Below are 22,948 nucleotides of genomic sequence, written 5' to 3' on the forward strand. Positions count from 1 at the left end.
ATCTGCTGGCAGCTTCCCCTGGCAAGATCCTCCCAAGACCTCAGAACGTGCTGCTGGAGAGGAGACAGAGATTCAGGGCATTCTATGTAGAGCTTTGGGCCATCGTTTCCTTCCTCCACTCTCCTCTCTCTCTCTCTTTCCTTTCCTGTTGCTGTCTCTCAAGACCAGCCTAGCGGGGACCTGATGGCCTCCCTCCCTCTGCAGGGCGGGCAGGCCGACGGACAACACCCTGCAGGAGCTCTACTGCTTCTTAGTGGCTGACCCTGGTGCTCCCTGTGAGCCACCTCCTTTTCTTCTTTAGACTCATTAAAGTTGTGCTGCATTCAAGCCTGGGCCTCCGAGTCCTCCTTCCTTCTGTGGCAAGTCTTCCGGTCGGCTCAGGGGAAAAGGCGGACGAAGGGGAGAGTGGGACTCCCTGCAGTGGATTTTTTTCTTGCTGCCCTCTCCTTTGGACTTGAGAAAGACATCCCTGTCTTCTGCACAGCCATCAGTGAGAGGACGGCTCCTAAGGGTGTCAGGAGTGGGGATGGGAAACAACAATGCCTCCCTACAGCCCACAGCATCAACTTCCTCTTCTGCAGTGCTCTGTTACCCACTCTAGGGTCCATGGGCAATACACGTGGGCACAGGCAGGTGAGACTGGTACCTCACACAGTGTTCCAGTGCCTGGCAGGGCCCAGCAGCTGTCCAGACATGCAGGGCGGAGGTAATTCACATGTTAGTACTGGTATCAGTCACGCTGAGGCTACACAAGGGAGTCCCCACTCGCTGTGAACTCTACAGCCCCATGGGCTACTTCCAACCTGGTGCTCTATGCTCCTATGATGCTATGATCTACCACCGTGTCCAATCGCATCTTGAAAACCTCCAGCAATGGGGACTCTACCAGCTCCCTGGGGAGGTTGTTCCGCTGAGTGATTGTTCTTACTGTAAAAAATGTATTTCTTACGTCAAGATGAAAGCGCTCCCGGTGCAACTTGTACTCGTTGGCCCTTGTCTTCTCCATGTGGCTCCTTGCGATAAGAGAGCCTCTGTCCTCTCTGTAGCCACCCTTTAAGTACTGCACACACTGTGATGAGGTGTCCCCTGAACCTTCTCTTCTCCTCACAGGACAGGTGTCCAGCCCTTTGGTCACCTTTGACACGTACACAGGAGTGGCAGTGGGTGCTGGATGAGGATCAGCAGAGGCTGAGTCAGGGGACTTGGATTCCAGCGATGGCTGTCTTGATGCAAAGTGGCTATTCAGTAGTAGAGCCACCTGGGTGAAGGTGACCACAAACCCAATGCCCACGCTACCAGGGCTCGAAGGAAGTAGATTTACTTTTTCATGTGAGTGGTGTAATGGAGCAGTGTGCATATAGTGACATCACGATTAAAGGCCATGACAGAGAGGATCAACAATTTGCTGATAGCTAGGAAGAAGGGGAAAAATGACTGTGCCAGCCAGCAGGCAACCAAAATGCCTTCCCCGGTGACAAGGAAAGTCTTCCTCATTTTTCACACAACGGTGGTGGTGTCCTGGTTTTGGCTGAGATGACAGAGTGAATTTTCTTTCTAGTAGCTGGTATAGTGCTGTGGTTTGGGTTTAGTATGAGGATAACGTTGATAACACACTGATGGTTTTAGTTGTTGCCAAGCAGTCAAGGACTTCTCAGCTTCTCATACTGGCACGCAAATGAGAAGGCGGGAGGCGCCCAAGAAGCTGGGAGGGGACACAGCCAGGACAGCTGACCCAAACTGGCCAAAGGGATATTCCATACCATATGACAGCATGCTCTGTCTATTAGTGGGGGGGTGGGCCGGGAGGCGGTTTGGCTTGAGAACTAGCTGAGTACCGCCCTCGGCTGGTGAGCATTTGTGATAACTTTGGCTTCTTCAAACACCTGCTTGGAAGAATCCCATGGGTTAGGGCTCTTGAAGGTGGTGGTGGTGGGGGGTCCCAGAGAGCTGGTCAACATTCAAGCACCACTTCCTCCTAGCTCAAGATCGGTGCATCCCAAAGAGTAGGAAATGAAGCAAAGGAGGCATGAGACCCGCATGGATGAGCAAGGAGCTCATGGAAAAACTCAAAGGGAAGAAGGAAGTTTACGGTATGTGGAAAAAGGGCCCGGCCACTTGAGTGGAATGGAGGAATGTAGTCAGAGTATGTAGGGATGCAACAAGGAAGGCTCAGGCCCACTTGGAATTAAATCTGGCAAGGGATGCGTGGTGGTTGACCCTGCCTGGAGGCCAGGTGCCCACCAGAGCCGTTCTATCACTCCCCCTCCTTAACTGGACAGGGCAGAAAAGGTATAACGAAAGGCTTGTGGGTGGAGATAAGGACAGGGAGAGATCACTCACTACTTATCGTCACGGGCAAAACAGACTGAACTTAGAGAGAAAATTCATCTAATTTATTACCAAGCAAAACAGAGCAGAGCAACGAGAAATGAACCCAAATCTCAAAACACCTTCCCCAACCCCTCCCATCTTCCCGGGCTTAACTTCACTCCCAGTTTCTACCTACTCCCCCCTCAGTGGCCCAGGGGGACGGGGAATGGGGGTTGCGGTCAGCTGATCACACGGTGTTTCTGCCGCTCCTTACTCCTCAGGGGGAGGACTCCTCACATTCTTCCCCTGCACCAGCGTGGGGGCCCTCTCACATGAGACAGTCCTCCACTAACTTCTCCAGCATGAGTCCTTCCCACAGGCTACAGTTCTTCACGAACTGCTCCCACGTGGGTCTCTCCCATGGGGTGCAGACCTTCAGGACCAGACTGCTCCAGCATGGGTCCCCCATGGGGTCACAAGTCCTGCCAGCAAACCTGCTCTGGCGTGGGATCCTGTCTCCATGGGCCCGCAGGTCCTGCAAGGATCTTTCTGCAGTGTGGGTTTCCCATGGGGTCAGAGCCTCCTTCATGTGTCTCCACCTGCTCTGGCATGGGGTCCTCCACGGGCTGCAGGTGGAATCTCTACACCCCCTCATTCTTCCTCCATGGGCTGCAGGAGTACAACCTACTTCACCATGGTCTTCACCATGAGCTGCAGGGGGATCTCTGCTCTGGCACCTGGAGCACCTCCTCCCCCTCCTTCTGCACTGACCTTGGTGTCTGCAAATTTTCTTACATCTTCTCACTCCTCCCACCTTTCTTTTTTTTACCTTCTTAAATATGTTATCACAGAGGCACTGATTGGCTTGGCCTTGGCCAGCGGCGGGTCCATGTTGGAGCCAGCTGGCATTGGCTCTATCAGACACAGGAGACGCTTATAGCAGCTTTTCACAGAAGCCACCCCTGTAGCTCCCTCCGCTAACAAAACCTTGCCACAATACAGGATGTCAAGGACACCAAGAAAGGCTTTTTCAATTACATCAGCAGCAAAGGGAAGACTAGGGAATATGTGGGGCTGCTGCTGAATGAGGTGGGTGCCCTGGTGATGGAGGATACAGAGAAGGCGGAGTTTCTGAATGCCTCCATTACTTCAGTCTTTGCTGCTAAGGCTGACCCTCAGGAATCTCAGACCCTGGAGGCAGGAGAGAAAGTCTTGAGAAAGGGAGACTTTCCCTTGGCTGAGGAGGATTTGGGCTAGAGAACATTTAGGCAAAGTCAACATCCACAAATCCATGAGCCCTGATGGGATGCACCCACAAGTGCCAAGGGAGCTGACAGGTGTTATTGCCATGCCACTCTCCATCATCTTTGACAGGTCACGGAGATCAAGAGAGGTGCCTGAGGACTGAAGGAAATTCATTGTCACTGCAGTCTTCAAAAAGGGCAAGAAGGAGGACCTGGGAAACTACATGGCCAGTCAGCCTCACCTCCATCTCAGGAAATATGATGGAACACCACATTCTGGGGGTCATCAATAAGCGTGTGGAGGAAAAGAAAGAAATCAGGAGTAGTCAACATGGATTCACCAAGGGGAAATCATGCCTGACCAATCTGATAGCCCTCTATGCTGGCATGACTGGCTGGTGGATGAGAGGAGAGCAGTAAGTATTGTCTACCGTGACCTTCAGTATGGCTTTTGACACCATCTCCCATATCATCCTCATAGGCAAGCTTAGGAAGTGTGGGTTAGATGAGTGGTGAGTGAGGTGGATTGAGAACCGGCTGAACGGCAGAGCTCTAAGTGTTGCAATGAGCAGCACAGAGTCTAGTTGGAGGCCTGTAGCTAGCGGTGTGCCCCAGGGGTTAGTACTGGGTCTGGTCTTGTTCAACATATTTGTCAATGACCTGGACGAGGGGACAGAGTGTACCCTAAGCAAATTTGCTGATGATTCTAAAACGGGAAGAGTAACGAGAACATGTTACAGGTTGACCTGCTGGGAAGCAGTGCTGCGGAGAAGACCCTGGAATTCCTGGTGGAACTACTGGAGAGAGGACTGGCAGCCTTCTGACCACCATTTCTGGCATTCGGGAAATGGCCATTGCCATGAAATGGCTGACTCCCATTGCAACTCATTCTATGTGGGGTAATTCCTGGGTGCACTGATTTCTTAACTGCCTCCTTCATAATGGCCTACTTCAAATGCCCAAGGTGCCTGTTAGCTGGAACGTAGACCATGGTTGGAAATTCCATTATGTGTGACTGGGAACAGGAGACAATGCTGGTGGGAGCTGGCATTGTCTTTGCCCAGGTGAGCTAAGCTAGGCTGAGCCACCCACAAAGGTAAGCATCTGTTGGAAGCAATTCCAATGAGTGTATTCATGAACACAAGAAATTAATTTACTGCGTTGCCAAGTGACAAAATCCACTGCAGGGAGTCCCACTCTCCCCTTCGTCCGCCTTTTCCCCTGAGCCGACCGGAAGACTTGCCACAGAAGGAAGGAGGACTCGGAGGCCCAGGCTTGAATGCAGCACAACTTTAATGAGTCTAAAGAAGAAAAGGAGGTGGCTCACAGGGAGCACCAGGGTCAGCCACTAAGAAGCAGTAGAGCTCCTGCAGGGTGTTGTCCGTCGGCCTGCCCGCCCTGCAGAGGGAGGGAGGCCATCAGGTCCCCGCTAGGCTGGTCTTGAGAGACAGCAACAGGAAAGGAAAGAGAGAGAGAGAGGAGAGTGGAGGAAGGAAACGATGGCCCAAAGCTCTACATAGAATGCCCTGAATCTCTGTCTCCTCTCCAGCAGCACGTTCTGAGGTCTTGGGAGGATCTTGCCAGGGGAAGCTGCCAGCAGATTCAGCAGGGTTGACATCTGTTGCCACAGTAGTGGCCGGTGATGCAGGAGAGGTCACAGCACCCAGAGTTGATGGGCACAGAGTAAGGAGCTCCTCTGTGCACAGGGACAGGCCTCAGCCAAGCGGGGCATATGCTGTGTTGTGATTTAAGCCGGCAGGCAGCTAAAACAACCACACGGCCGTTAGCTCACTCTCCCCACAGTGGGATGGGAGAAAAAACGAAAAAAAGTAAAGCTTCTGGGTTAAGGTATAATCAATTTAATGGGACAGAAAAGGAAAATGTTGATGATAACAATAAGAAGAAGAAGAAGAATGGTGACAACAACAACATTAACAACAACAGTAATAACAATAACAATAATGGATCAAAATAATAATATACAAAATAAGTCAGGCCCACCACAGTTTCTCACCAACTGCTGACCAATCCCCAGCTAGTTCCTGAGCTGCGGCCATCCACAGCCAACTCCCCCTAGCCCATATGCTGAGCATGACAGCATATGGTATGGAGTATCCCTTTGGCCAGTTTGGGTCAGCTGCCCCGGCTGTGCCCCCTCCCAGCTTCTTGTGGACTTCCTGTAGATTCTGTTCATCACAATCACAATCACAATTAACAATAGCTGGCACACTGAGTCTCACCAATACAAACTGGGTTGCTCTTGTCTGGAGAGGGAGCGCTTTCAAAATTGGATTGATTTCAGTATCTTGTCTTCCAACCTCCTGTAACTTCAGCCGGGGCAGCCAATCTAAGAGGAACCTGTCATGCTTTATCTGGAGTGAGGGCCCTAGCGTGTAGTCTGGCCAAGCTCATTCCTACATCAATCTGTGAGTCGCCTTAGCTCTGCATATCCGTGCGACTGCTGGACTGTGGAAGGAACTGTTGGGGGCGGGGGGGAGGGGTGGAGGGTTTATTGGTGACCTGCCCTTGCTGTCCTTGCCCTCATGCGCAGACCATGCCCTGTCCTTCTGGGAACAGGTGGGAGGATGAGGAGAAGAAGGTTTGGGGACTGTTGTACAAGCTGTTTCCACGCCCACTCCTGCACCCTTTGGGGCCATCTTCCGACTGAGCTTCTGTTCCCAGCTCAGAGCTGCTATCCAGAGCACGAGGAACTCCCTTCTGCACAAGCTTGTGAGCTGCTGACCAGTCAAAACCTCCAGCAGCACCAGGTTCCTCACTGCGGAATGTGCTGTAAGGCTATGGGGCTGTTATCTCAGCAGAGATCATAGAAACCATTGAACCGTAAAATCATGGAAACATAGGATCGTGGAATAGTTTGGGTTGGAAGGGACCTTTAAAGGTCATCTAGTCCACCCCCTCTGCAATAAGCAGGGACATCTTCAACTAGGTCAGATTGCTCAGAGCCCAGTCCAGCCTGACCTTGAATGTGTCCAAGAGTGGGGCATCTACCACCTCTCTGGGCAGCCTGTTCCAGTGTTCGCCACCCTCATTGTAAAAAATGTCTCCCTTATAGCTGGTCTGAATCTACTCTCTTGTAGTTTAAAACCACTACCCCTTGTCCTATCGCTACAGGCCCTGCTAAAAAGATTGTCTCCAACCTTCTTCTGGAGGTGATCATACAACCAGTTCCTCATCCACTGAACAGTCCACCCATCAAACTCATCTCTCTCCAATTTAGACGGAGGCATGTTGTGGGGGACCGTGTCAAACGCCTGATGCCAGAATGCAGGGACCGATTGCTACAGGCTTAGGAGCAGCTGAGTATGTCTTCCTTAGCTCCAAGGAACAGTGACTGGAAGGGACCCATTACCCTCTGTCCCACCCTCCCCTTCCTCTGGGAATGATGAAAGGTCTGCTCGTGCCCGCACCTTACCCCCCACCACCCAAGGCAATGCCTTTCTTCCTTGGAAACACGAGACAAGGACACCAAAAAAGGATTACGTGGAGGCAGAGGATGTGATGCGGAAAACTTTAATGACTCTGAAGTGGGAAACAAGGTCAATTCTAGAGGAGGCTGCCAGTGCAGGGAGAGCACTAGCAGCTGCAGAAAGTCTGTGCCCATTGCCCACGGTGGAGATCCCTCAAGGCATCCATCTGCCTGTCCTGAGAGGGGTCAGCAGATGCCTCAGGTTGTCTCCGGGGGTTTTGCGGCCCAGAAGAGCAGAAGACAAGACAGAGATGGAAGAGGGTGGAAGGCCATGGAGTTAGACTTTGGCCATGTTTCCAGAGAGCCCCAGCTGCCCTCCTGTGAAGGGCAGCACTGGATGCTCAGCCTCTCTGAAATCAATGGCCAGGAGCTCTGCTCTCAGTTGAGAATCTAGGTCTGGATTCCTGGGGGTGCTTGTCCAAGCTGTCACCAGTGGCTTTAGCAAGGGGGGCACCTTCTGCTGCCACAGTAGCGGCTGGTGATGCAGGAGAGGTCACAGCACCCAGAGTTGATGGGCACTCCGTCACAGCTGAGGATGCTGCCAACAGCAGCGGAGGTGGAGGAGCCCACAACGGTGTTCTGTGGGAAGGAGCTGAGGATGGGGCCGGGCAGGGTCACCACCACAGCAGGCGGCTCAATGACGACGGTGGAGTTCTGGCACTGCCTGACGCAGGGCTCGTTGCAGCTGTTGGCCAGCGGGGTCGGGCCGCAGGGCTGGCAGGGCTGGCACTGGTTGTAGCAGGACATGTCTCTGGGCAGAGCTACACCTGGGAGAGAGGGTAGAGACTAATCAGAGCACATGTACACGTGAGGAGCAGTTTGTCCTGAGTCCAACACCCCACTGTGAGCATGTGAAAGGCACCTGCAGCGAGGGAGAAGGGTTTCTTGGCCTCATCCGGACATGGTAGTGCAAAGTGCCACCAGCCCCAAGGTGCCTGATGACTATCTCTTAAAAGAAGAGCCTCCTCAGGCAAGTCCCAGACACTCGCTTTCGCCCTTCTCCCCCCTCCCATGACAAGCAGCGCCACAAGCCAGCACAGGATGGAGGAGCACGCATCTGCATGACCAGAAGAAGGACGTGGGGAAAGGGCTTCAGACTCACCTGCTTCCCAAGGAGAAGGAGGCAAGAGAAGTGGATGAGAGAGCGAGGAGTTGCGCTGGCTTTTATGGTGGCCCTGACCTGCCCCAGGCCCAGAGGTAGCTTCTGCGGAAGTGGCAATCTTCTAAGGTGCTCGTGATGAACGGAAGTCATCTCAGCTAATGACATGGGCTGGGTGGTTGTTTTCCCCAACACTACCTATTCATTTCTGGCTTCTGCCGTACCCATTCCCTCACAGAGGCTGCTTCTGAGTGCTGGGATTGAGAGGCCCCAGGATTTCCGGGGCAAGAACGTGTCAGTGCCGGCAAAAGACTCAGCTCAGGTGCCGGATAGGTGCAGTGCAGGCAAGTGATGTTGGCCTGGGGCACGCTGGTGGGGTTGCCTGTGGCTGCATTGACAGGAAGGGGCCCAGCTGCTCCCAGCCCTGCAGTTCCTGGCTGGTCACCCAAGGGCTTTCCTTGCGTGAGGACATGCTGTGTCTTTCTCTTTCCCTCCCTCAAACACAGCTGGGGCAGAGGAAGCAGCAGTCCACTGTGTGCTTCCATTGAGCACACGTACCCTGGGGTACAATACCAACATTTCCGTAGCTTGCTTCAAAACAGCATATGCACACCTAGAGCTTTATGATCTCGCAGGTGCCCTGCAAGACCATTGTCTTTATCTTGACACAGTCTCTGTGATATCCGTGAGTCATCCAGGGGACTGGGACACCCCTGCTCAGTGAGTTGATGGGCTAATGTCTGCCAGACGAGCACATTGTGGAGTTTGCGTCACCAGGCCCTAAATCCTACAGCTTCTTGCAGTCTAGAGAAAAGTGTAATTTAGAAGTTAAAGGCACCACTCTAAATGCAACAAAGAGAGGGAAGGTCAATTTTGAGGTACTGAGGAATCGATCTGCGTGACAGACGTCATCTACCTGGACTTGTGCAAAGCATTTGACACTGTCCCGCATTACATCCTTGTCACTAAATTGGAGAGACATGGATTCCACGGATGGACCACTCAGTGGATAAGGAATTGGCTGGACGGTCGCACTCGAAGAGTTGTGGTCACGGCTCAATGTCCAAGTGAGATTGGAGATCAGTGAGGAGATCAGTGAGGAGTGGCGTTCCTCAGGGGACCGGCGCTGTTTAACATCTTTGTCGACGGCATGGGCAGTGGGATCGAGTGCCTGCTCAGCAAGTTTGCCAACGACACCAAGCTGTGCGGTGCAGTCGACACGGTGGGGGGAAGGGATGCCATCCGGAGGGAGTGCCTGGGAAAAGCTGTTCCCAACCTTTTGGCCTTGGATGAGATGCAGGAGACTTAGCTTCAGGGCCCCATGGTCTGGGGAAGGCGAGGGGAACTCCCACATCACCTGGCATCACCACACAGGGGAAACCGCCACGGGTTCTGCTCTGAAAAGCTTTTCCTTAAAAGCAAGCATCCTTGCAAAATGATTTGGCATTTGCCCAATGAAGTCTTCCATCTGGAGAAGCTGCAGCCGCATGCTCTGACTGCTCTAACGTGATTCCTGACAGGTCCAGTTGGCTGTTGTCAGTCTTTCCAGGCTGCCCCCAGTCTCCCTTTCCCAGGACGCTTACTTTCCTGGAAACACCACTACCACATTTATTGTCCCCTGTAACCTCAAAGCTTTTACATGAGTCATGACCCCGGGAAACAGCTCAGCCCCTCGAGGCTGCCTGGAGGCAGCATGCAAAGAGTTGGCCAGGGTTCGAGGTCCAGTGAGACCTGAGCGCTGTGTCCCTGTCTGTGTCCCCATAGACAACGAGGGGCTGGGAGTGTGACTGAGGAACTGCTGGGGACCTCCCTGCCAGAGCAGGGATGGGGCAATCTAAGCAGGACAGATGCACAGGCAACATTGTTAAGACAAGTCTTAACAGAGACTCTGTTAAGTCTGGACAGAGAGCGTCCACGGAGAGGAGGAGGCCAAAGAGGTTGGCAGCTTCCTCCTGACGACAGATTAAGGTAAAAGAGAGTTGAAAAGCTGAAGTGCCAGTCAGATTCCTCCCTGATGCCTCCCTGATGCCTTCAGTCTGCCATCCCAAGCTTTCCACCATTACTGTTGGTTTCCCTTCCTTCCCAGGCAGCAGGTCATCAAAGGACAGCAGAGTGCATCCCCTGCTCCAGGGGCACCATGAAGCGGAGACCCTTTGTTTTGTTTATGCGGCCAGACTCTTCTCAGCAGTGCCCACTGGCAGGATGAGGGGCAACGGGCAAAAATTAAAACAAATAACATTCCATCTGAACGCAAAGAAAAAACTTTTTGCTGTGAGGGATGTCAAACACCGGAACAGGTTGTTCAGAGAAGTCATGGAGTCTTCCTCTGTGGAGACAGACAAAACCTGTCTGGACGTAGTTGTAGACAACACGGTCTAACTGAGCCTGCTTGAGCAGGGGCATGGGACTAGGTGATCTCCAGAGGTGCCTTTCCACCTCAACAATTCTGATCCTCTGGCTTTCAGAGTATTTCCCTAGATTTGGGAGCTGGAGGGCATTTGGGCCTCTCCCCACAATCGATGAACCCTCAAGGCTGTCAGCCCCAAAGAGGTTGGCAACTTCCTCCTGAGGGCAGCTTAAGGTACAAGCGAGTTGAAAAGTTGAAGTGCAGCCTGCCTGCCCGGGAAGACACAGCCACTGACTGTTGGCGTGAGCCATGAGGGAAGGAAAGAGGAGCACAGGGCACATACTCACAGGAGCCCTTGGGGGACAAGCCAAGGATTGCAGGGGTGGGAGCACTGGGGCTCTTCCTGTCAGCAGGATGAAAAAAGAAACCCACCAGAGTGCCCCAGGTAGACATCATCTGCCTCCACTGGACCCCTCTGGCACTTAGTCCATGTCTTCTGCCCACTTTGAGGCCCGCTTATGCCGGAAATCCGGGGGCCTCTCATCCCAGCACTCATCAGAAGCATCCGTGCGGGAATGGGCATGACATAACCAGGAAATGCAAAGGCAGCATAGAGGGAAACAGCAACACATCCCTGGGATGTTTCCGTTCATTAGGAGCAGGCAGGAAAATTGTAGCTTATGCAGCACTGCCTTTGGGCCTCAGGCAGTCTAGAGGCCAGTATAAAAGCCAGACCAACTGGTCGCTCTCTCAACCACTTCCGTCACCTCCTTCTCCTTGGGAAACAGGTGAGTTGGAACCCCCTTTTCTCCTCCGCCTCCTCCTCTAGGATGGACTCTTGCCTTCCAGGACATCCCAGGGGATACCTGCTCCTTGGTCTTATGTTAGTGCTCTGCGATCGTGATCACGGGAGAGAGCAGAGGAGAGACGGTCTGCCATGGAGATAGGCTGGGGCTGGGCTGAGGTAGCTTCTTGGCCACAGGCTAGGCAGGAGGATCCCTGGGCCTGGCTGCTATCTGAAGAGCCCCGCTGGGCTCAGGCAAAGAAGCCCTTGTTCCCCCCTGCACAGCCTCTACCTCCCCACCCAGCAGGTGCCTTGGCTTCCTGTTGGTGGGGTTGCAGGCTCTTCCTCAGGTGCCCCTGTGCTCTGCTTCCCCCTGTCCTCTCTCCCAGGTTCATCTCTACCTTTGAGACATGTCCTGCTACGACCAGTGCCAGCTCTGCCAGCCCTGCGGCCCGACCCCGCTGGCCAACAGCTGCAACGAGCCCTGCGTCAGGCAGTGCCAGAACTCCACCGTCGTCATCCAGCCCTCCCCCGTGGTGGTGACCCTGCCCGGCCCCATCCTCAGCTCCTTCCCACAGAGCACTGCCGTGGGCTCCTCCACCTCCGCTGCTGTTGGCAGCATCCTCAGCCGTGACGGAGTGCCCATCAGCTCTGGGTGCTGTGACCTCTCCTGCATCACCAGCCGCTACTGTGGCAACAGATGTCAACCCTGCTGAATCTGCTGGCAGCTTCCCCTGGCAAGATCCTCCCAAGACCTCAGAACGTGCTGCTGGAGAGGAGACAGAGATTCAGGGCATTCTATGTAGAGCTTTGGGCCATTGTTTCCTTCTTCCACTCTCCTCTCTCTCTCTCTTTCCTTTCCTGTTGCTGTCTCTCAAGACCAGCCTAGCGGGGACCTGTTGGCCTCCCTCCCTCTGCAGGGCGGGCAGGCCGACGGACAACACCCTGCAGGAGCTCTACTGCTTCTTAGTGGCTGACCCTGGTGCTCCCTGTGAGCCACCTCCTTTTCTTCTTTAGACTCATTAAAGTTGTGCTGCATTCAAGCCTGGGCCTCCGAATCCTCCTTCCTTCTGTGGCAAGTCTTCTGGTCTGCTCAGGGGAAAAGGTGGGGGAAGGGGAGAAGAAAAACTGTGCCACACATCCCTGCACAGAGATGGTTGTGTCTCCAGTGAGGAAGGTGGCTAGCAGCCTGGGCAGGATGGTGGAGCTGCAGCAGGTCTCCAGGCTAGACAGATTCATCAGGAAGAAGTACATGGGTGTGTGGAGATGCGGGTCTCTGACCACCAGCACAATGATGAGTATGTTCCCAACCATGGTCACTGTGTCTATGGCCAGACAGAGGAGAAAGAGAGGTGTCTGGAGCTCACGGGCATCCCCCAGTCCCAGCAAGAGGAACTCCATCAGCAATGTCTGGTTGACCCATTTTCCTCTCTGCCTGCTGTGTTGTAGATCTTTCTTCTTCCCACTTGCCAGGTAGGCGAGCTGCAAGATAGAGCTCTTGTTGATGTCGGATGTTCACACACCCCTGAGAGTTTTCCTGTTGTCTGTAAGTAAAAAGGGGAAGGGGAATCACACCAACTTCATGACAGCTGTCTCCTGGGCTGGGAAGAGCTGCTCTGTGAGGTACTCCTCTTGAGAGAGGGCCCCAAAATAAGTGCTGTACCTGGAGAGTAGCATGCAGTCTAATGTGAGAAAGCTGAAGATGAGAAACTGATCCCTGAGACAAAAGTAAGATAGAGAGAGACATAAAGGTAAAGATGATAAAGAAGATAAAGATGATAAAGTTAAAGATGGTAAAGGTAAAGCTAAAGCTAAAGCTAAAGTGGAATTTCACTGCGAGAGATGAACTGACATGTGCAAGCACCCTGGACCCACACACCTACAGCTCAGCTGAGGTATGGGAGTGCCCCCAAGCTGGCTTCTGCACAGCAGCAGCACAGCTCCAACTGAGCAGTTACAGCCTCACTGCCCGAGAACTCAGCAATGCCGAGGACACAGAGGCAATATCTGGAGGAAGGAGTGAGCTCTGGAAGTCACCTAGGAAAGGACAAGACAGAGGCACAGGTCTTGTATAAGTGACGCCACGCAAACTCCCATGAGCTAAGTAACAACACTAAATTTGCGTGTGCAAATACAGTGTCTACGTGTAACCCTCGGCATGAAGAACTGACTTCTCTGATGGTACCTTTGAACAAAACCCAGGGACTAGCTCTTACTCTCAATTTCTTCCTGTGCACTTCCTTCCCTTCCTTCTTATCTCTGCAGACCCCAACCCCTTCCACACAGGCAGCTACACTCCTGTACTCTGCTTCCAGCAGTTTCTGCTGTGAGTTATCAACAGCACCTGAATGTACCTGCTCTCCAAAGTCTCCCACTGCTTATCAGGATCAGGAATCAGGATCCTGAAGGGTCCTGCTGCATCTACCTCTCTCCTTGGGGCTACAGGCAGTGAGCTCTGTGTAACTAGTCCCGGGGGAAAGTGAGCTGGTGGAAGGTGTGTCAACAACTCCAGCAAGGGCTACCCCTCCCCAGACCTCTGTGGTAATTCAGCCTGCTCTGAGGAAGAGCAAATCTGAGGCAGAATAATAAGCAATGACTTCTGTAAACACTGCAGCAAAGACAAGGGAGACCCCAGGAAGGGGATTCAGATCTCCCCCGACAGAAGACTACATTGGAAATGACTCCTTCAGAATGAGGCAGCTGTGGCTCGTGACAGCCATCCTTCCCATGCCTACCAATGCTCAGTGGGGAGAAAAAGAAACAAGCAGCAGGCATTGTCTCCAATTCATGGTGATCTGCAAGGTGGGATGGGATAAGTCACCTTTGGGGGTGCCAGTCTCTGTCCTCAGAGGACCGGACCAAACCTCACTCTGGTGCCTAGGGGCTAGACCCATCAGGGTTGAAATGAGCTGAGCTGCCCATATGTCCCCATAGTTTTGAATCGTCTTTTCAGAATGAGAAGTCCAAAGTGCCGTAACTGGTTTATCTCTCCACTTCCTGGCAAGACAGGAAAGGGTGGCCCCAGTGTAAATGGATTTTTGTGCCCTGGCTCTTCAGGACAGGTGAAATGAATCTCAAAGAAAAGGGTGAGTTTCTGCTGAGAGTTCACACTCTGAACTGTGAGCACCAACAAGGAGACACCCACATCTGGACTCCACATGTGTGATCCTCATCTGGTTAGTAGTGGCTGAAGGAGGGAGACTGTCACCTGTGCACTAGAGCGTTTCCACTGCCTAGCGGGCCTCTTTGGCCTCCCACTGGCAATCCAAGAGGGGCAGAGTTGCCTCCCACTCTTGTGTCATAGCTCTCTGCCCCATATGGATGCCTCAAACAGTCCATGGGCAATAGAACTGCTTCCAGGGTCTTGTGTTCAGGCAATCCCACCCTAGTCCTGCATGTGGATGCTCAGCTGGAGGGTGCTGACTTTCCTTCTGGATCACGTCCTATGGATTTGGGCCCGTGTCTCAGGAAGGATAGCCAGTTCACTTTAGAGGGCCTAGGGTACCCCACTGACGTTACACTGCGGGTCCAGGTCAACCTGCCTCTCCTAGAGGTCCTGGGTCCTCACTGCCAGCCCTAAGCAGGGCCTTGCATAACCCAGTTTATGTCAGAGGACTACCGATTAAACTGATGTGGAATTGTCTGCAGCCCTCAGTGTCCTGCACTCATCTGTGCCTCAGGCCCCTTAGACATCTGAGGTCCTGCTTTTGGTTGCTCTCTGGGGCTGAAGAGGGCTCTAACACTCAATAGGTAGAATTCACCCCCAAATGAAACATCATCCCACCTAGCAAAGGAAGCAGTTACAGACACCCCAGAGCGGGTATGATCCAACCTCAGCAGGCTTTCTAACTACCATCAAGGACAGCAGAGCTGATGAGGATGGACATTGCCACATCCTTGGGCACAGGTACACGGGCCCAGCTGCAGATCTCATATCCAAGTGCCTGGAGCCCTGTCCATGGTGACCCAGCTGGCTTCCTGCCAGCCTGGAGCCAGACCAGGAGCCAGCTTGGGGAAAGGAGGTGCTGAATGTGAGACCGAGAAAAGTTACAGCAGTGCAGACCCCAGCAGGACATATGGATGCTCAGCTAAAGGTTACTGACTCCGCAAGTGGAGTCTATCTACCGATTTGAGTCTGTTGCCCAGTAAGCATTACCCAGTTCATTTAAGACAGCCTGCACTACTCTATTAGTCTTCCCTTCCCTTCCTACCCTGAGAAAGTGAGATCAACTTTTACAGATCTTCTCTGCAAGAAGCAAGAACACGAAGGACAGAATTTGCCTTGGAGGCTTGGTTCAATTGCCCCATGTTGCTGCTGATATGTAGATGCCCTGGAGTATTCGGAAGACGCACAAATCAGCACATGTGCATGAAAATTGGCACGTTTAGAGAGAAATTTCTCCCATGTCAGAACACATGTACAGAGGACATACATGAATCATCTCCAGAAGTACTGTTGCTTCTAGAGGGGAGGAGCACACAATCACTTCTGACTCAAGTGTTCGTTCTTTCTTTCTTTCTTTCTTTCTTTCTTTCTTTCTTTCTTTCTTTCTTTCTTTCTCTTTCTGTCTCTTTCTTTTTCTTTCTTGCTCTTTCTTTCTTTCTTTCTTTCTTTCTTTCTTTCTTTCTGTCTTTCTTTCTTTCTTTCTTTCTTTCTTTCTTTCTTTCTTTTCCTTCCTTCCTTCCTTCCTTTTCCTTCCTTCCTTCCTTCCTTCCTTCCTTCCTTCCTTCCTTCCTTCCTTCCTTCCTTCCTTCCTTCCCTCCTTCCCTCCTTCTTTCTCTCTTTCTCTCTTTCTCTCTCTCTCTTTCTCTCTCTCTCTCTCTCTTTCTCTCTTTCTTTCTGTCAGTTCTGCACTGACAGTTTGATATCAAGGAACACGTTGGAGCTGTACCAGACAAGTGAGATAGACAGAGCTGTATCATGCGAGCCAGATAGAGCACTGTGTCAGTGCAGGAGAGGGCTAGGCAGGAGTCTTTATCACAGAGGAAATGATTGATGACTTTTGGACCACAGAATGACATCATGTCTAGATGTCAGGAAGGCCGACAGAAAGAAAGGCTGCTTGCCGGGAGCTGAAGGCCAACCGAGCAGAAAAGACACGCTGAGACTGTTAGCCCCTCTGTTCATTAAGTCCTGGTAGATTCCTGTATCTGTGGACTGTTTTTTTCCCTCTGTGCACCATGCTTTGGGCCATTTCTCTTTGGTGGCCCTGGAGAGCAGCTGTGCCGGAAGACGACCAAAGCAGCCATGGTGACCAAAAGGAGTAATTAGCTGGATTTTCTTTCTTGAAGGAGTAAACATGCAAGAGTTTGCAGTGAGGTCTTCTGAGGTGACACACAAAGCTCATTCTTTGTGCCAAGGCGGGAGTGGGTTGGTTCAGAAGGAGAGACAGGAGAATCAGAGTTCGGCAAAGATAATGAGGAACCTGGAGAAAAGAGGTGGTCTATGCCTGTGGGAAACTGGAAGGTGAATGAGTAGGTTCATTTGCAGACAAAAACAGGGTAAGAAAATTGTGGTCTGCGTCCCAGTAGGAGAATGATTCTCGTTCTGTTCATGCCTAGTAAAAACTGAAAGACGCGTGAGGGAGGGTTCAGGGTTTCATGAGAAAAGGGAATTTGAGAGACAAAATGGTGACTACGTCACAATATGTGGGCACTACTAGCTAATGCTAGAATGCATTTGTCTGTCCCTTGTACATCTGATTCTGGTTCTGTTCACGGGAAAGGTCTTTCCCTGTGCCTTTATAACCTTCATAACCTCCTGGGTGGCCCGTAAAGCAAATTTAGGCAAACTTGAGGTTTTAAAGGAAGACTTTTGCAAGACCAAGCAGTCACTGAGAAGTGCAGACAGAAGACATGAGCTCAGTCAACATGCTCATGCCTTTTGTGTCTCTTTGGCCGCATATGGGGCCAGAGCTGGAAAAACATTGTGGCTGCAGGGAGCTCCAGGACCATGTTCCACATGGCCATGGGCAAGTTTCTTATGTTACCTCCTGCCGTGGATGACTCATCTTCTTCAAGGGCTGACCCCTTAAGAGCAGAGAAAATTCCTGGTCACTTGTTCCTCCTGTCCAGATCCCAGGGCAGGAGGGGGCAGACTGGTTACTGGAAGATTTCTGCCCCTAAGGCTTGACTCAGGAGACAGAATTTCCTGTGGGGTCAGGAGCTTTTTGCCTTCTTGAGGTACTGTGGGTTCTGTGGTTAGTGACTTGTTTGCCCCTGAGAGGCAGACATGCTCTGTGGTAGGCTTGAGTTGTGCTGGAGTAACTGGATGATCTTTGAGAGTGTCAGTGAGCTCTGCCTATGGAGTAATTGAGGGGAGGCGACTTTTTCCACACCAGGTAAGGGATTCAGTCTTCCCATGGAACTATCCTTGGGCCTGAATGTCTGTCCTCTTCTTATTGCAGGACACTGCTTGCTTGACCCTGAATAAGGGAAGGCAACATAGAAGTCTTCACTTTCAAGCTCTGCTTCTCTAAGTGTTGGACCACACACTTCAGGAAAGCAGAGAGGAATGGGAGTGTGGGGGTCTATAAGCAATTGGCCTCACCCTTCCTTGTGAGACTTGAGAATTTGACCAAGGCACTATGACTCCCAGCAGAGCTTGCTCTAACCACTGGGACACACCTTTCCTCCAGACATGGACTATCAAGTCCGCCCCTTTGAAGTGGAGCTCAACAGCCACCCGTCCCTACCGAAAACCCAAAAGTTCAAAGTGCAGTCCTCCAGTGTTCTCTAAACTGTGGCATTCTAGGCTTTGACCAGACATGCGATCAAACATCAGAGCTGGGTCCACAATGTGCAGTTCCCTCCTCCTCCAGCTCTCAGGACTGTAGACAGCTTGCAATTCTATAGAAAGCAGTGTCTTATTCTGCTTTGGCACATCTTTGTCATGCCTGAGGAAAATGGCTGCCCAGACAAAAAGAGGGAGTCCAAGCAGTGGCAGGGTAAATTCATTGTCTCTGTTGGCATCAGAGGGCCAAAATACCCCCACTGCCGTAAACGACGATAACCAGTGTATCCCAAATGAAGGTCTGATTCTGCTTTGCCTGAGCAACAAGTCAAAGTAAAGGTGACCTTACAGAGCTCTGACAGACATTTCCTGTCACAAAATCTCAGGGTCCTATGGCAACTCATTATGTACATGGTAATTTCAGAGTGCATTAATTTCCGAATTGCTTACCTGGCTACGTCCTTGCAAGGTGACTCATCTCATTGGGAAGAGCTAATAACGCAAACCCATGTTGCCTCTTTGCCATAGCTCAAGACCTTTTGTGGAAAACTCAGAGTGTGTGGTTGGAAAGAGGAGGGAAGGCTCCAAGTGCCATCTTGTCAGTTCTCCCAGGAACACCTGGCTTTGCTCCTATGCTGGTGCCAGCTACCCGTGCTCCAAGGTGTGGGCCATGGGCTTTGTGCTAGCTAGGGAGAGAGGGCTGACCCTGGTTATCATCTGGCTGGGACAGCATTGGCCTGCTCTTCTGCCCTTGCTAGGTGCAGCAGAGAAAACCCTGCTGGGAACCAGGAGTTCTAGGGCTGGCTCCCAGCTCCTCTGGGCACTGTTAGCAAGTTGCTGAATGCCCACTGTTCCAAAGCAAAAAGAGGTACTGGTCAGCTCTGCCTGGCTGCTCCTAACTGAGTTTTTTGACAGATTCAGGGGATTGTTATCTGCTAAAGGAAAGAAAGAAACTGCATTGGAGTTGAAGGTGCCGGGTCAGCTCCAGACATTCAGCCAGACCACATCTGTCTGGATGTAAGGAAAAAAAATAAGACCTGTAGAACTGCTCCTCTTGACGAAGACTCAAGAATTCCTCATGTTTGCAAAACATAAACGCACAAATGAAGACATGAAACCTTGCAGCTCCCTGGTGATTGTAAACACGTGGGTCTGGAACAAGCCAGAGCCTCTGTGCAGGAACCCATGCTGCAGCAGTGGGTTGTGAGTGTAGGACAAGCCTGACTTCCCACAAGCTGCAAATGTTGAGGTGAAGAAATAGAAATGAAGTTGAGCTGATGAAGTTACTTCCAGCATTAATTACTGACGAATATACTCTCTTCAACATGCAACAAATGGTGAATTAGCAGGCGGAAATTTATCATCGACGTTATCAGCACGTCACTTCACACCTGTGGTTACCCGTCCTCTCAACAGTTTTTCCTTTCTCCCCCCTTCAGCTTTGTCTGTGAGGGCCTGCAAGGTGTGCTGGGTCGGAGCACGGGTTTAATTCCTGCTGCAGAGATCTTCAAGCAGGACTTTGAGTGGATGCGTGTCAGCATGCTCAGCAGTCTCCTGCAAGCAGTTCAGGGCCTTCCCTTCCTCAGGTAGATTACATCCTCTAGTGGCTTCTGTTGGTGAAAACAATAATTTGGTAAGCCTCTGGCCACCCTTGGGACACGTAGGCAACACCCCCTCCTCTCTTCCTGCAATGCAACTCTTTCCCTTCCCTCTTCCCACAGTACAGGAAAATGTGCCATCCTTCACCACCACCTTCTGTCCAAGCCACCTCCCCAGCAGAGCAAGAGGAACGCAAGAGCCTACAGGGATGCTGCCCTCTAAGGGCCTCCTGTGGGCCCCACGCTCCTCACCAGAGCCCAGCACTGGTCAGGGTCCACACCTGCAGGACATATTCTGAGGCTGCAAAGACATTTCTCAGGAGAGACAAAGCAAGGCAGGGCCTCATGGCCATTGGCTCTGGAGAAACCTTCCTTAGCTCCAAGGGACAGGTCCTGAATGGGGTCTACTCAGTATCTCCCACTCTACTTTTCCTCTGGGAATGGTGAGGGGTCACCACGTGACAGAGCCTTCGCTAGCAGCTTTAGGAGGGGAAGCACCTTCTGCTGCAGTAGCAGCTGGACAAGTTGGAGAGACCACAGCCCCCATGGTGTGCTAGAATGACAAGCGCAAGGATTTCAACGACAGGAGTGTGTTAATACACAGGCAGAAGATGTGGACCAAAGTGCCAGAAAGGTCCACCATCCCCAGGTGACTGTGGCCTGGACCTAACTACTTGCATCCGCACAGTCCTCAGCCAGACACCCAAAGGCTTCTGTGTGAGAGGGCATGTTATACCCTTCTTTCTTCCTCCATCCCTTCCTCCCAACTTGCTCCCTCCCAGCTTGCCAGACAGGCATTTGTTGTCACTTCCTCAGGTGAGTGGGCGGTGTTGCTGGGATTTGATTTGAGAATATCTGAGAATACTGCCAGCCTGTTTGTCCTCCTGCCCGGTCTGGGAAGTCTCTGGGAGTCCTATTGCATTGATGTGTCCGGAGCTTTATTCTACCTCGAGGTGCTCCAGACCTTCCCTGCTGGGGTGAGATCCAGCATCCCCTCACTTAAGTCCACAGTTAACTTCTGTTAATGCATGCGTGCTTCTTGTGCGTATGGATCTCTGTGAATGCACGTGGGTGCACAAAATTGTGCATGACTCCACATAGATCTGCATGATCACGGGTATTTGAGTGTCCTTGTGTGCCACTCATCATGAGGGAGCGTGGCGCTCAACGCAGGGGCGCTCTCCACTGCTCTGGCCATGAGCATCACGGAGCAGCAGGTTCCCCAGGCCAGAAGGAGCCGCTGAACGGTGATGGCACTGAGCTGGCAGAGATCTGCCAAGTGCACAGGCTCTGTCTCCTGAGCCCTCCTTTTCCTGCCACTCCAGATTTCACACTCTGCCAGGGCAAATTTCAAGCCTCAGCAAGGACACTTTCACACTAGTATGGAATCTTAGTTTAATTCAACATAATAATAATTGGAGTCTTTCAGCTCTGCTGGTAAGCACCTTTGCATCTTCCTCCAGGCCAGGATATGTCCCCTCTCCCCAGTGCTAAGGAGACTGAAGGAGTGGGATTAGCTTTATGTACAGGGAGACGGACTGAGGAATCCTGCCCGTCAGGCCATCCCTGAGCAGATGCTTCTGATGGAGTGTCATTAATGTTTGCGACTGGACACAGGCCTCTCATGATCAAGCCAATGCCAAGTACACTCAGCAGCTCATTGACTTGGTTGTGAGTCAGGCAGGATCTGAGACCAAGGGACAGAGGTCCTGATGTTGCTGTCCTGAGAGAGGAAGAATGGTCCCTGTAGGTAGCACAGGGAGAGCCAAAGGAGTCGACAACTGCTTTTGTTTTCAGCCACCAAGATCTTGAAATCTCAGTCTGAGTCTCAGTAACTGGACCCTGGGGGAAAATGGACATCTAATTGAAGGCCACACACCCCAAAGCCTGCTGCTATTCCATGGGTGGATCAGGAAAATGCCCCTTTTCCCCTCAGGGACTTCTGGCAGTGGAAGAAAGGACACTTTAGGAGATGGTGAAATGTTGGCCCCTTTTGGGAAGGAAGTCCTCTTTTGTGCTTCTCCTTGGGCTATTCCTCTTGGTGACTTGCTTCCCTTCTTCCAGACAGACTTTCCACGTCTGTAGTTACTGCACAGTCGTGCTTGCTGATGGGAAATAGAGGATACCACAGCAGCCGGGCCTTCTCTTCCCTCCCTATCCCCCACACGCGCACAGGTCCAACTGTCCCCATGCCCCCTTCCACCTCTGCAAGAGTCTCAGGCATTGGCTTTGGGCTGCAGAAAAGCATCTGGAGGGAGAATCTCACCCTGCCCATTGTCATCCCCAGGAAATTGGGGGACGCCGTATCTAGCCCCCGAGCTCTTAGACTGGGATGCCTGCCATCTCTGGAGGCCAAGACCACTCAGCTGTCCCAGCACAGGCCTGGTGGAGTGCTTGTTTACTCTTACTGGGTACTCTCCAGGTGGTCTGTTACGTTGTTCTGAGCTGAAGGAGTCGTTTCAGTTTTCCCCCACATTTCCTTCTTTTGCTCCTGTCTCCTGGGCTGGGATGGAGGAAGGGGAGGGTCCAATTCCCAAGTGTCACCACTCCTGCTTCTTAGCAAAGAGGTCTGCAAGCAGAGGGGCTGTTATCCAGATAACATCCATTAGAAATGGTGCAGCAGGCATGGGCGAACCGGGACAGTCACAGCATCTTGCCCCTGTGGGATGTCCGAGTCAGACCACAGTTTCACTGAAGGTTTCACTTGGACCCTTTGTTTTCATCCTGACCTCACCTATTGACTTATAAGCAAATGGAAGAAATTTCGCAACCACATACACCAAAGTGCATGTAAAAACATGCTCACATGCACACACAAAGAGTGCACATATATACATGGTTATTTGGACACACCTCTATGTGTTGCCCCAAGCATGTGCACATAGATGTGTGTGCACATCTCTCACACATATACGTAGGTGAAAACACACACAGTGTACCTCCACCAACACAAACACTTACTCAAATGTGAGCACACAGGTGTTGTCCCAAAACTGGGGGTTTGTTTACCTAGTGTGCAATACGCCAATAAACACACAGAGCAGAGGTATTTTATTGCATATTTGCACAGATATGGGCGACTGCCCCAAGCCAGCACACCGAATCTACAAACCAACAGTCATTTATACACTTAATATTAACATATTCATGTTTCTACTACATATGTATTATTTATCGTTATATGATTGGTTAATGAACCTTAGCCTCCTGTGTAAATTAGTTCGCATGCCTAGTAGTTCTTTCTTTTGAGTCGGTGGTGTAATTAGGGTGGCTGGTCCATGAAGTCGGTGGTTGGGGTCTCCCCCTGTTGGAATTACCTTTCCCCTAGTTTTCTACTTCTTTGGCA

General features: G+C 51.8%; 2 protein-coding genes across 2 annotated transcripts; one reads left to right on the forward strand and one right to left on the reverse strand.

The window, feature by feature from the left end:
- Window positions 1–7,479: 7,479 nt before the first annotated feature.
- Window positions 7,480–8,179, reverse strand: LOC142604995 (feather keratin Cos2-3-like). The gene is made up of 2 exons (XM_075775006.1): window positions 8,140–8,179; window positions 7,480–7,808 (listed from the first exon to the last, which is right to left on the reverse strand). Exon 2 carries the CDS (start codon window positions 7,786–7,788, stop codon window positions 7,480–7,482), a length of 309 nt encoding a protein of 102 aa, XP_075631121.1. The 5' UTR covers window positions 7,789–7,808; window positions 8,140–8,179.
- A 3,502-nt stretch (window positions 8,180–11,681) lies between these two features.
- LOC142604984 (feather keratin Cos1-1/Cos1-3/Cos2-1-like) lies at window positions 11,682–11,987 on the forward strand. Its single transcript, XM_075774986.1, has one exon. The coding sequence runs from the start codon at window positions 11,682–11,684 to the stop codon at window positions 11,985–11,987; it is 306 nt and encodes a 101-aa protein (XP_075631101.1).
- Window positions 11,988–22,948: the final 10,961 nt, after the last annotated feature.

The sequence above is a fragment of the Balearica regulorum genome, chromosome 24 (genome assembly GCF_011004875.1).
Source record: "Balearica regulorum gibbericeps isolate bBalReg1 chromosome 24, bBalReg1.pri, whole genome shotgun sequence".
Classification (NCBI taxonomy): Eukaryota; Metazoa; Chordata; class Aves; order Gruiformes; family Gruidae; genus Balearica; species Balearica regulorum.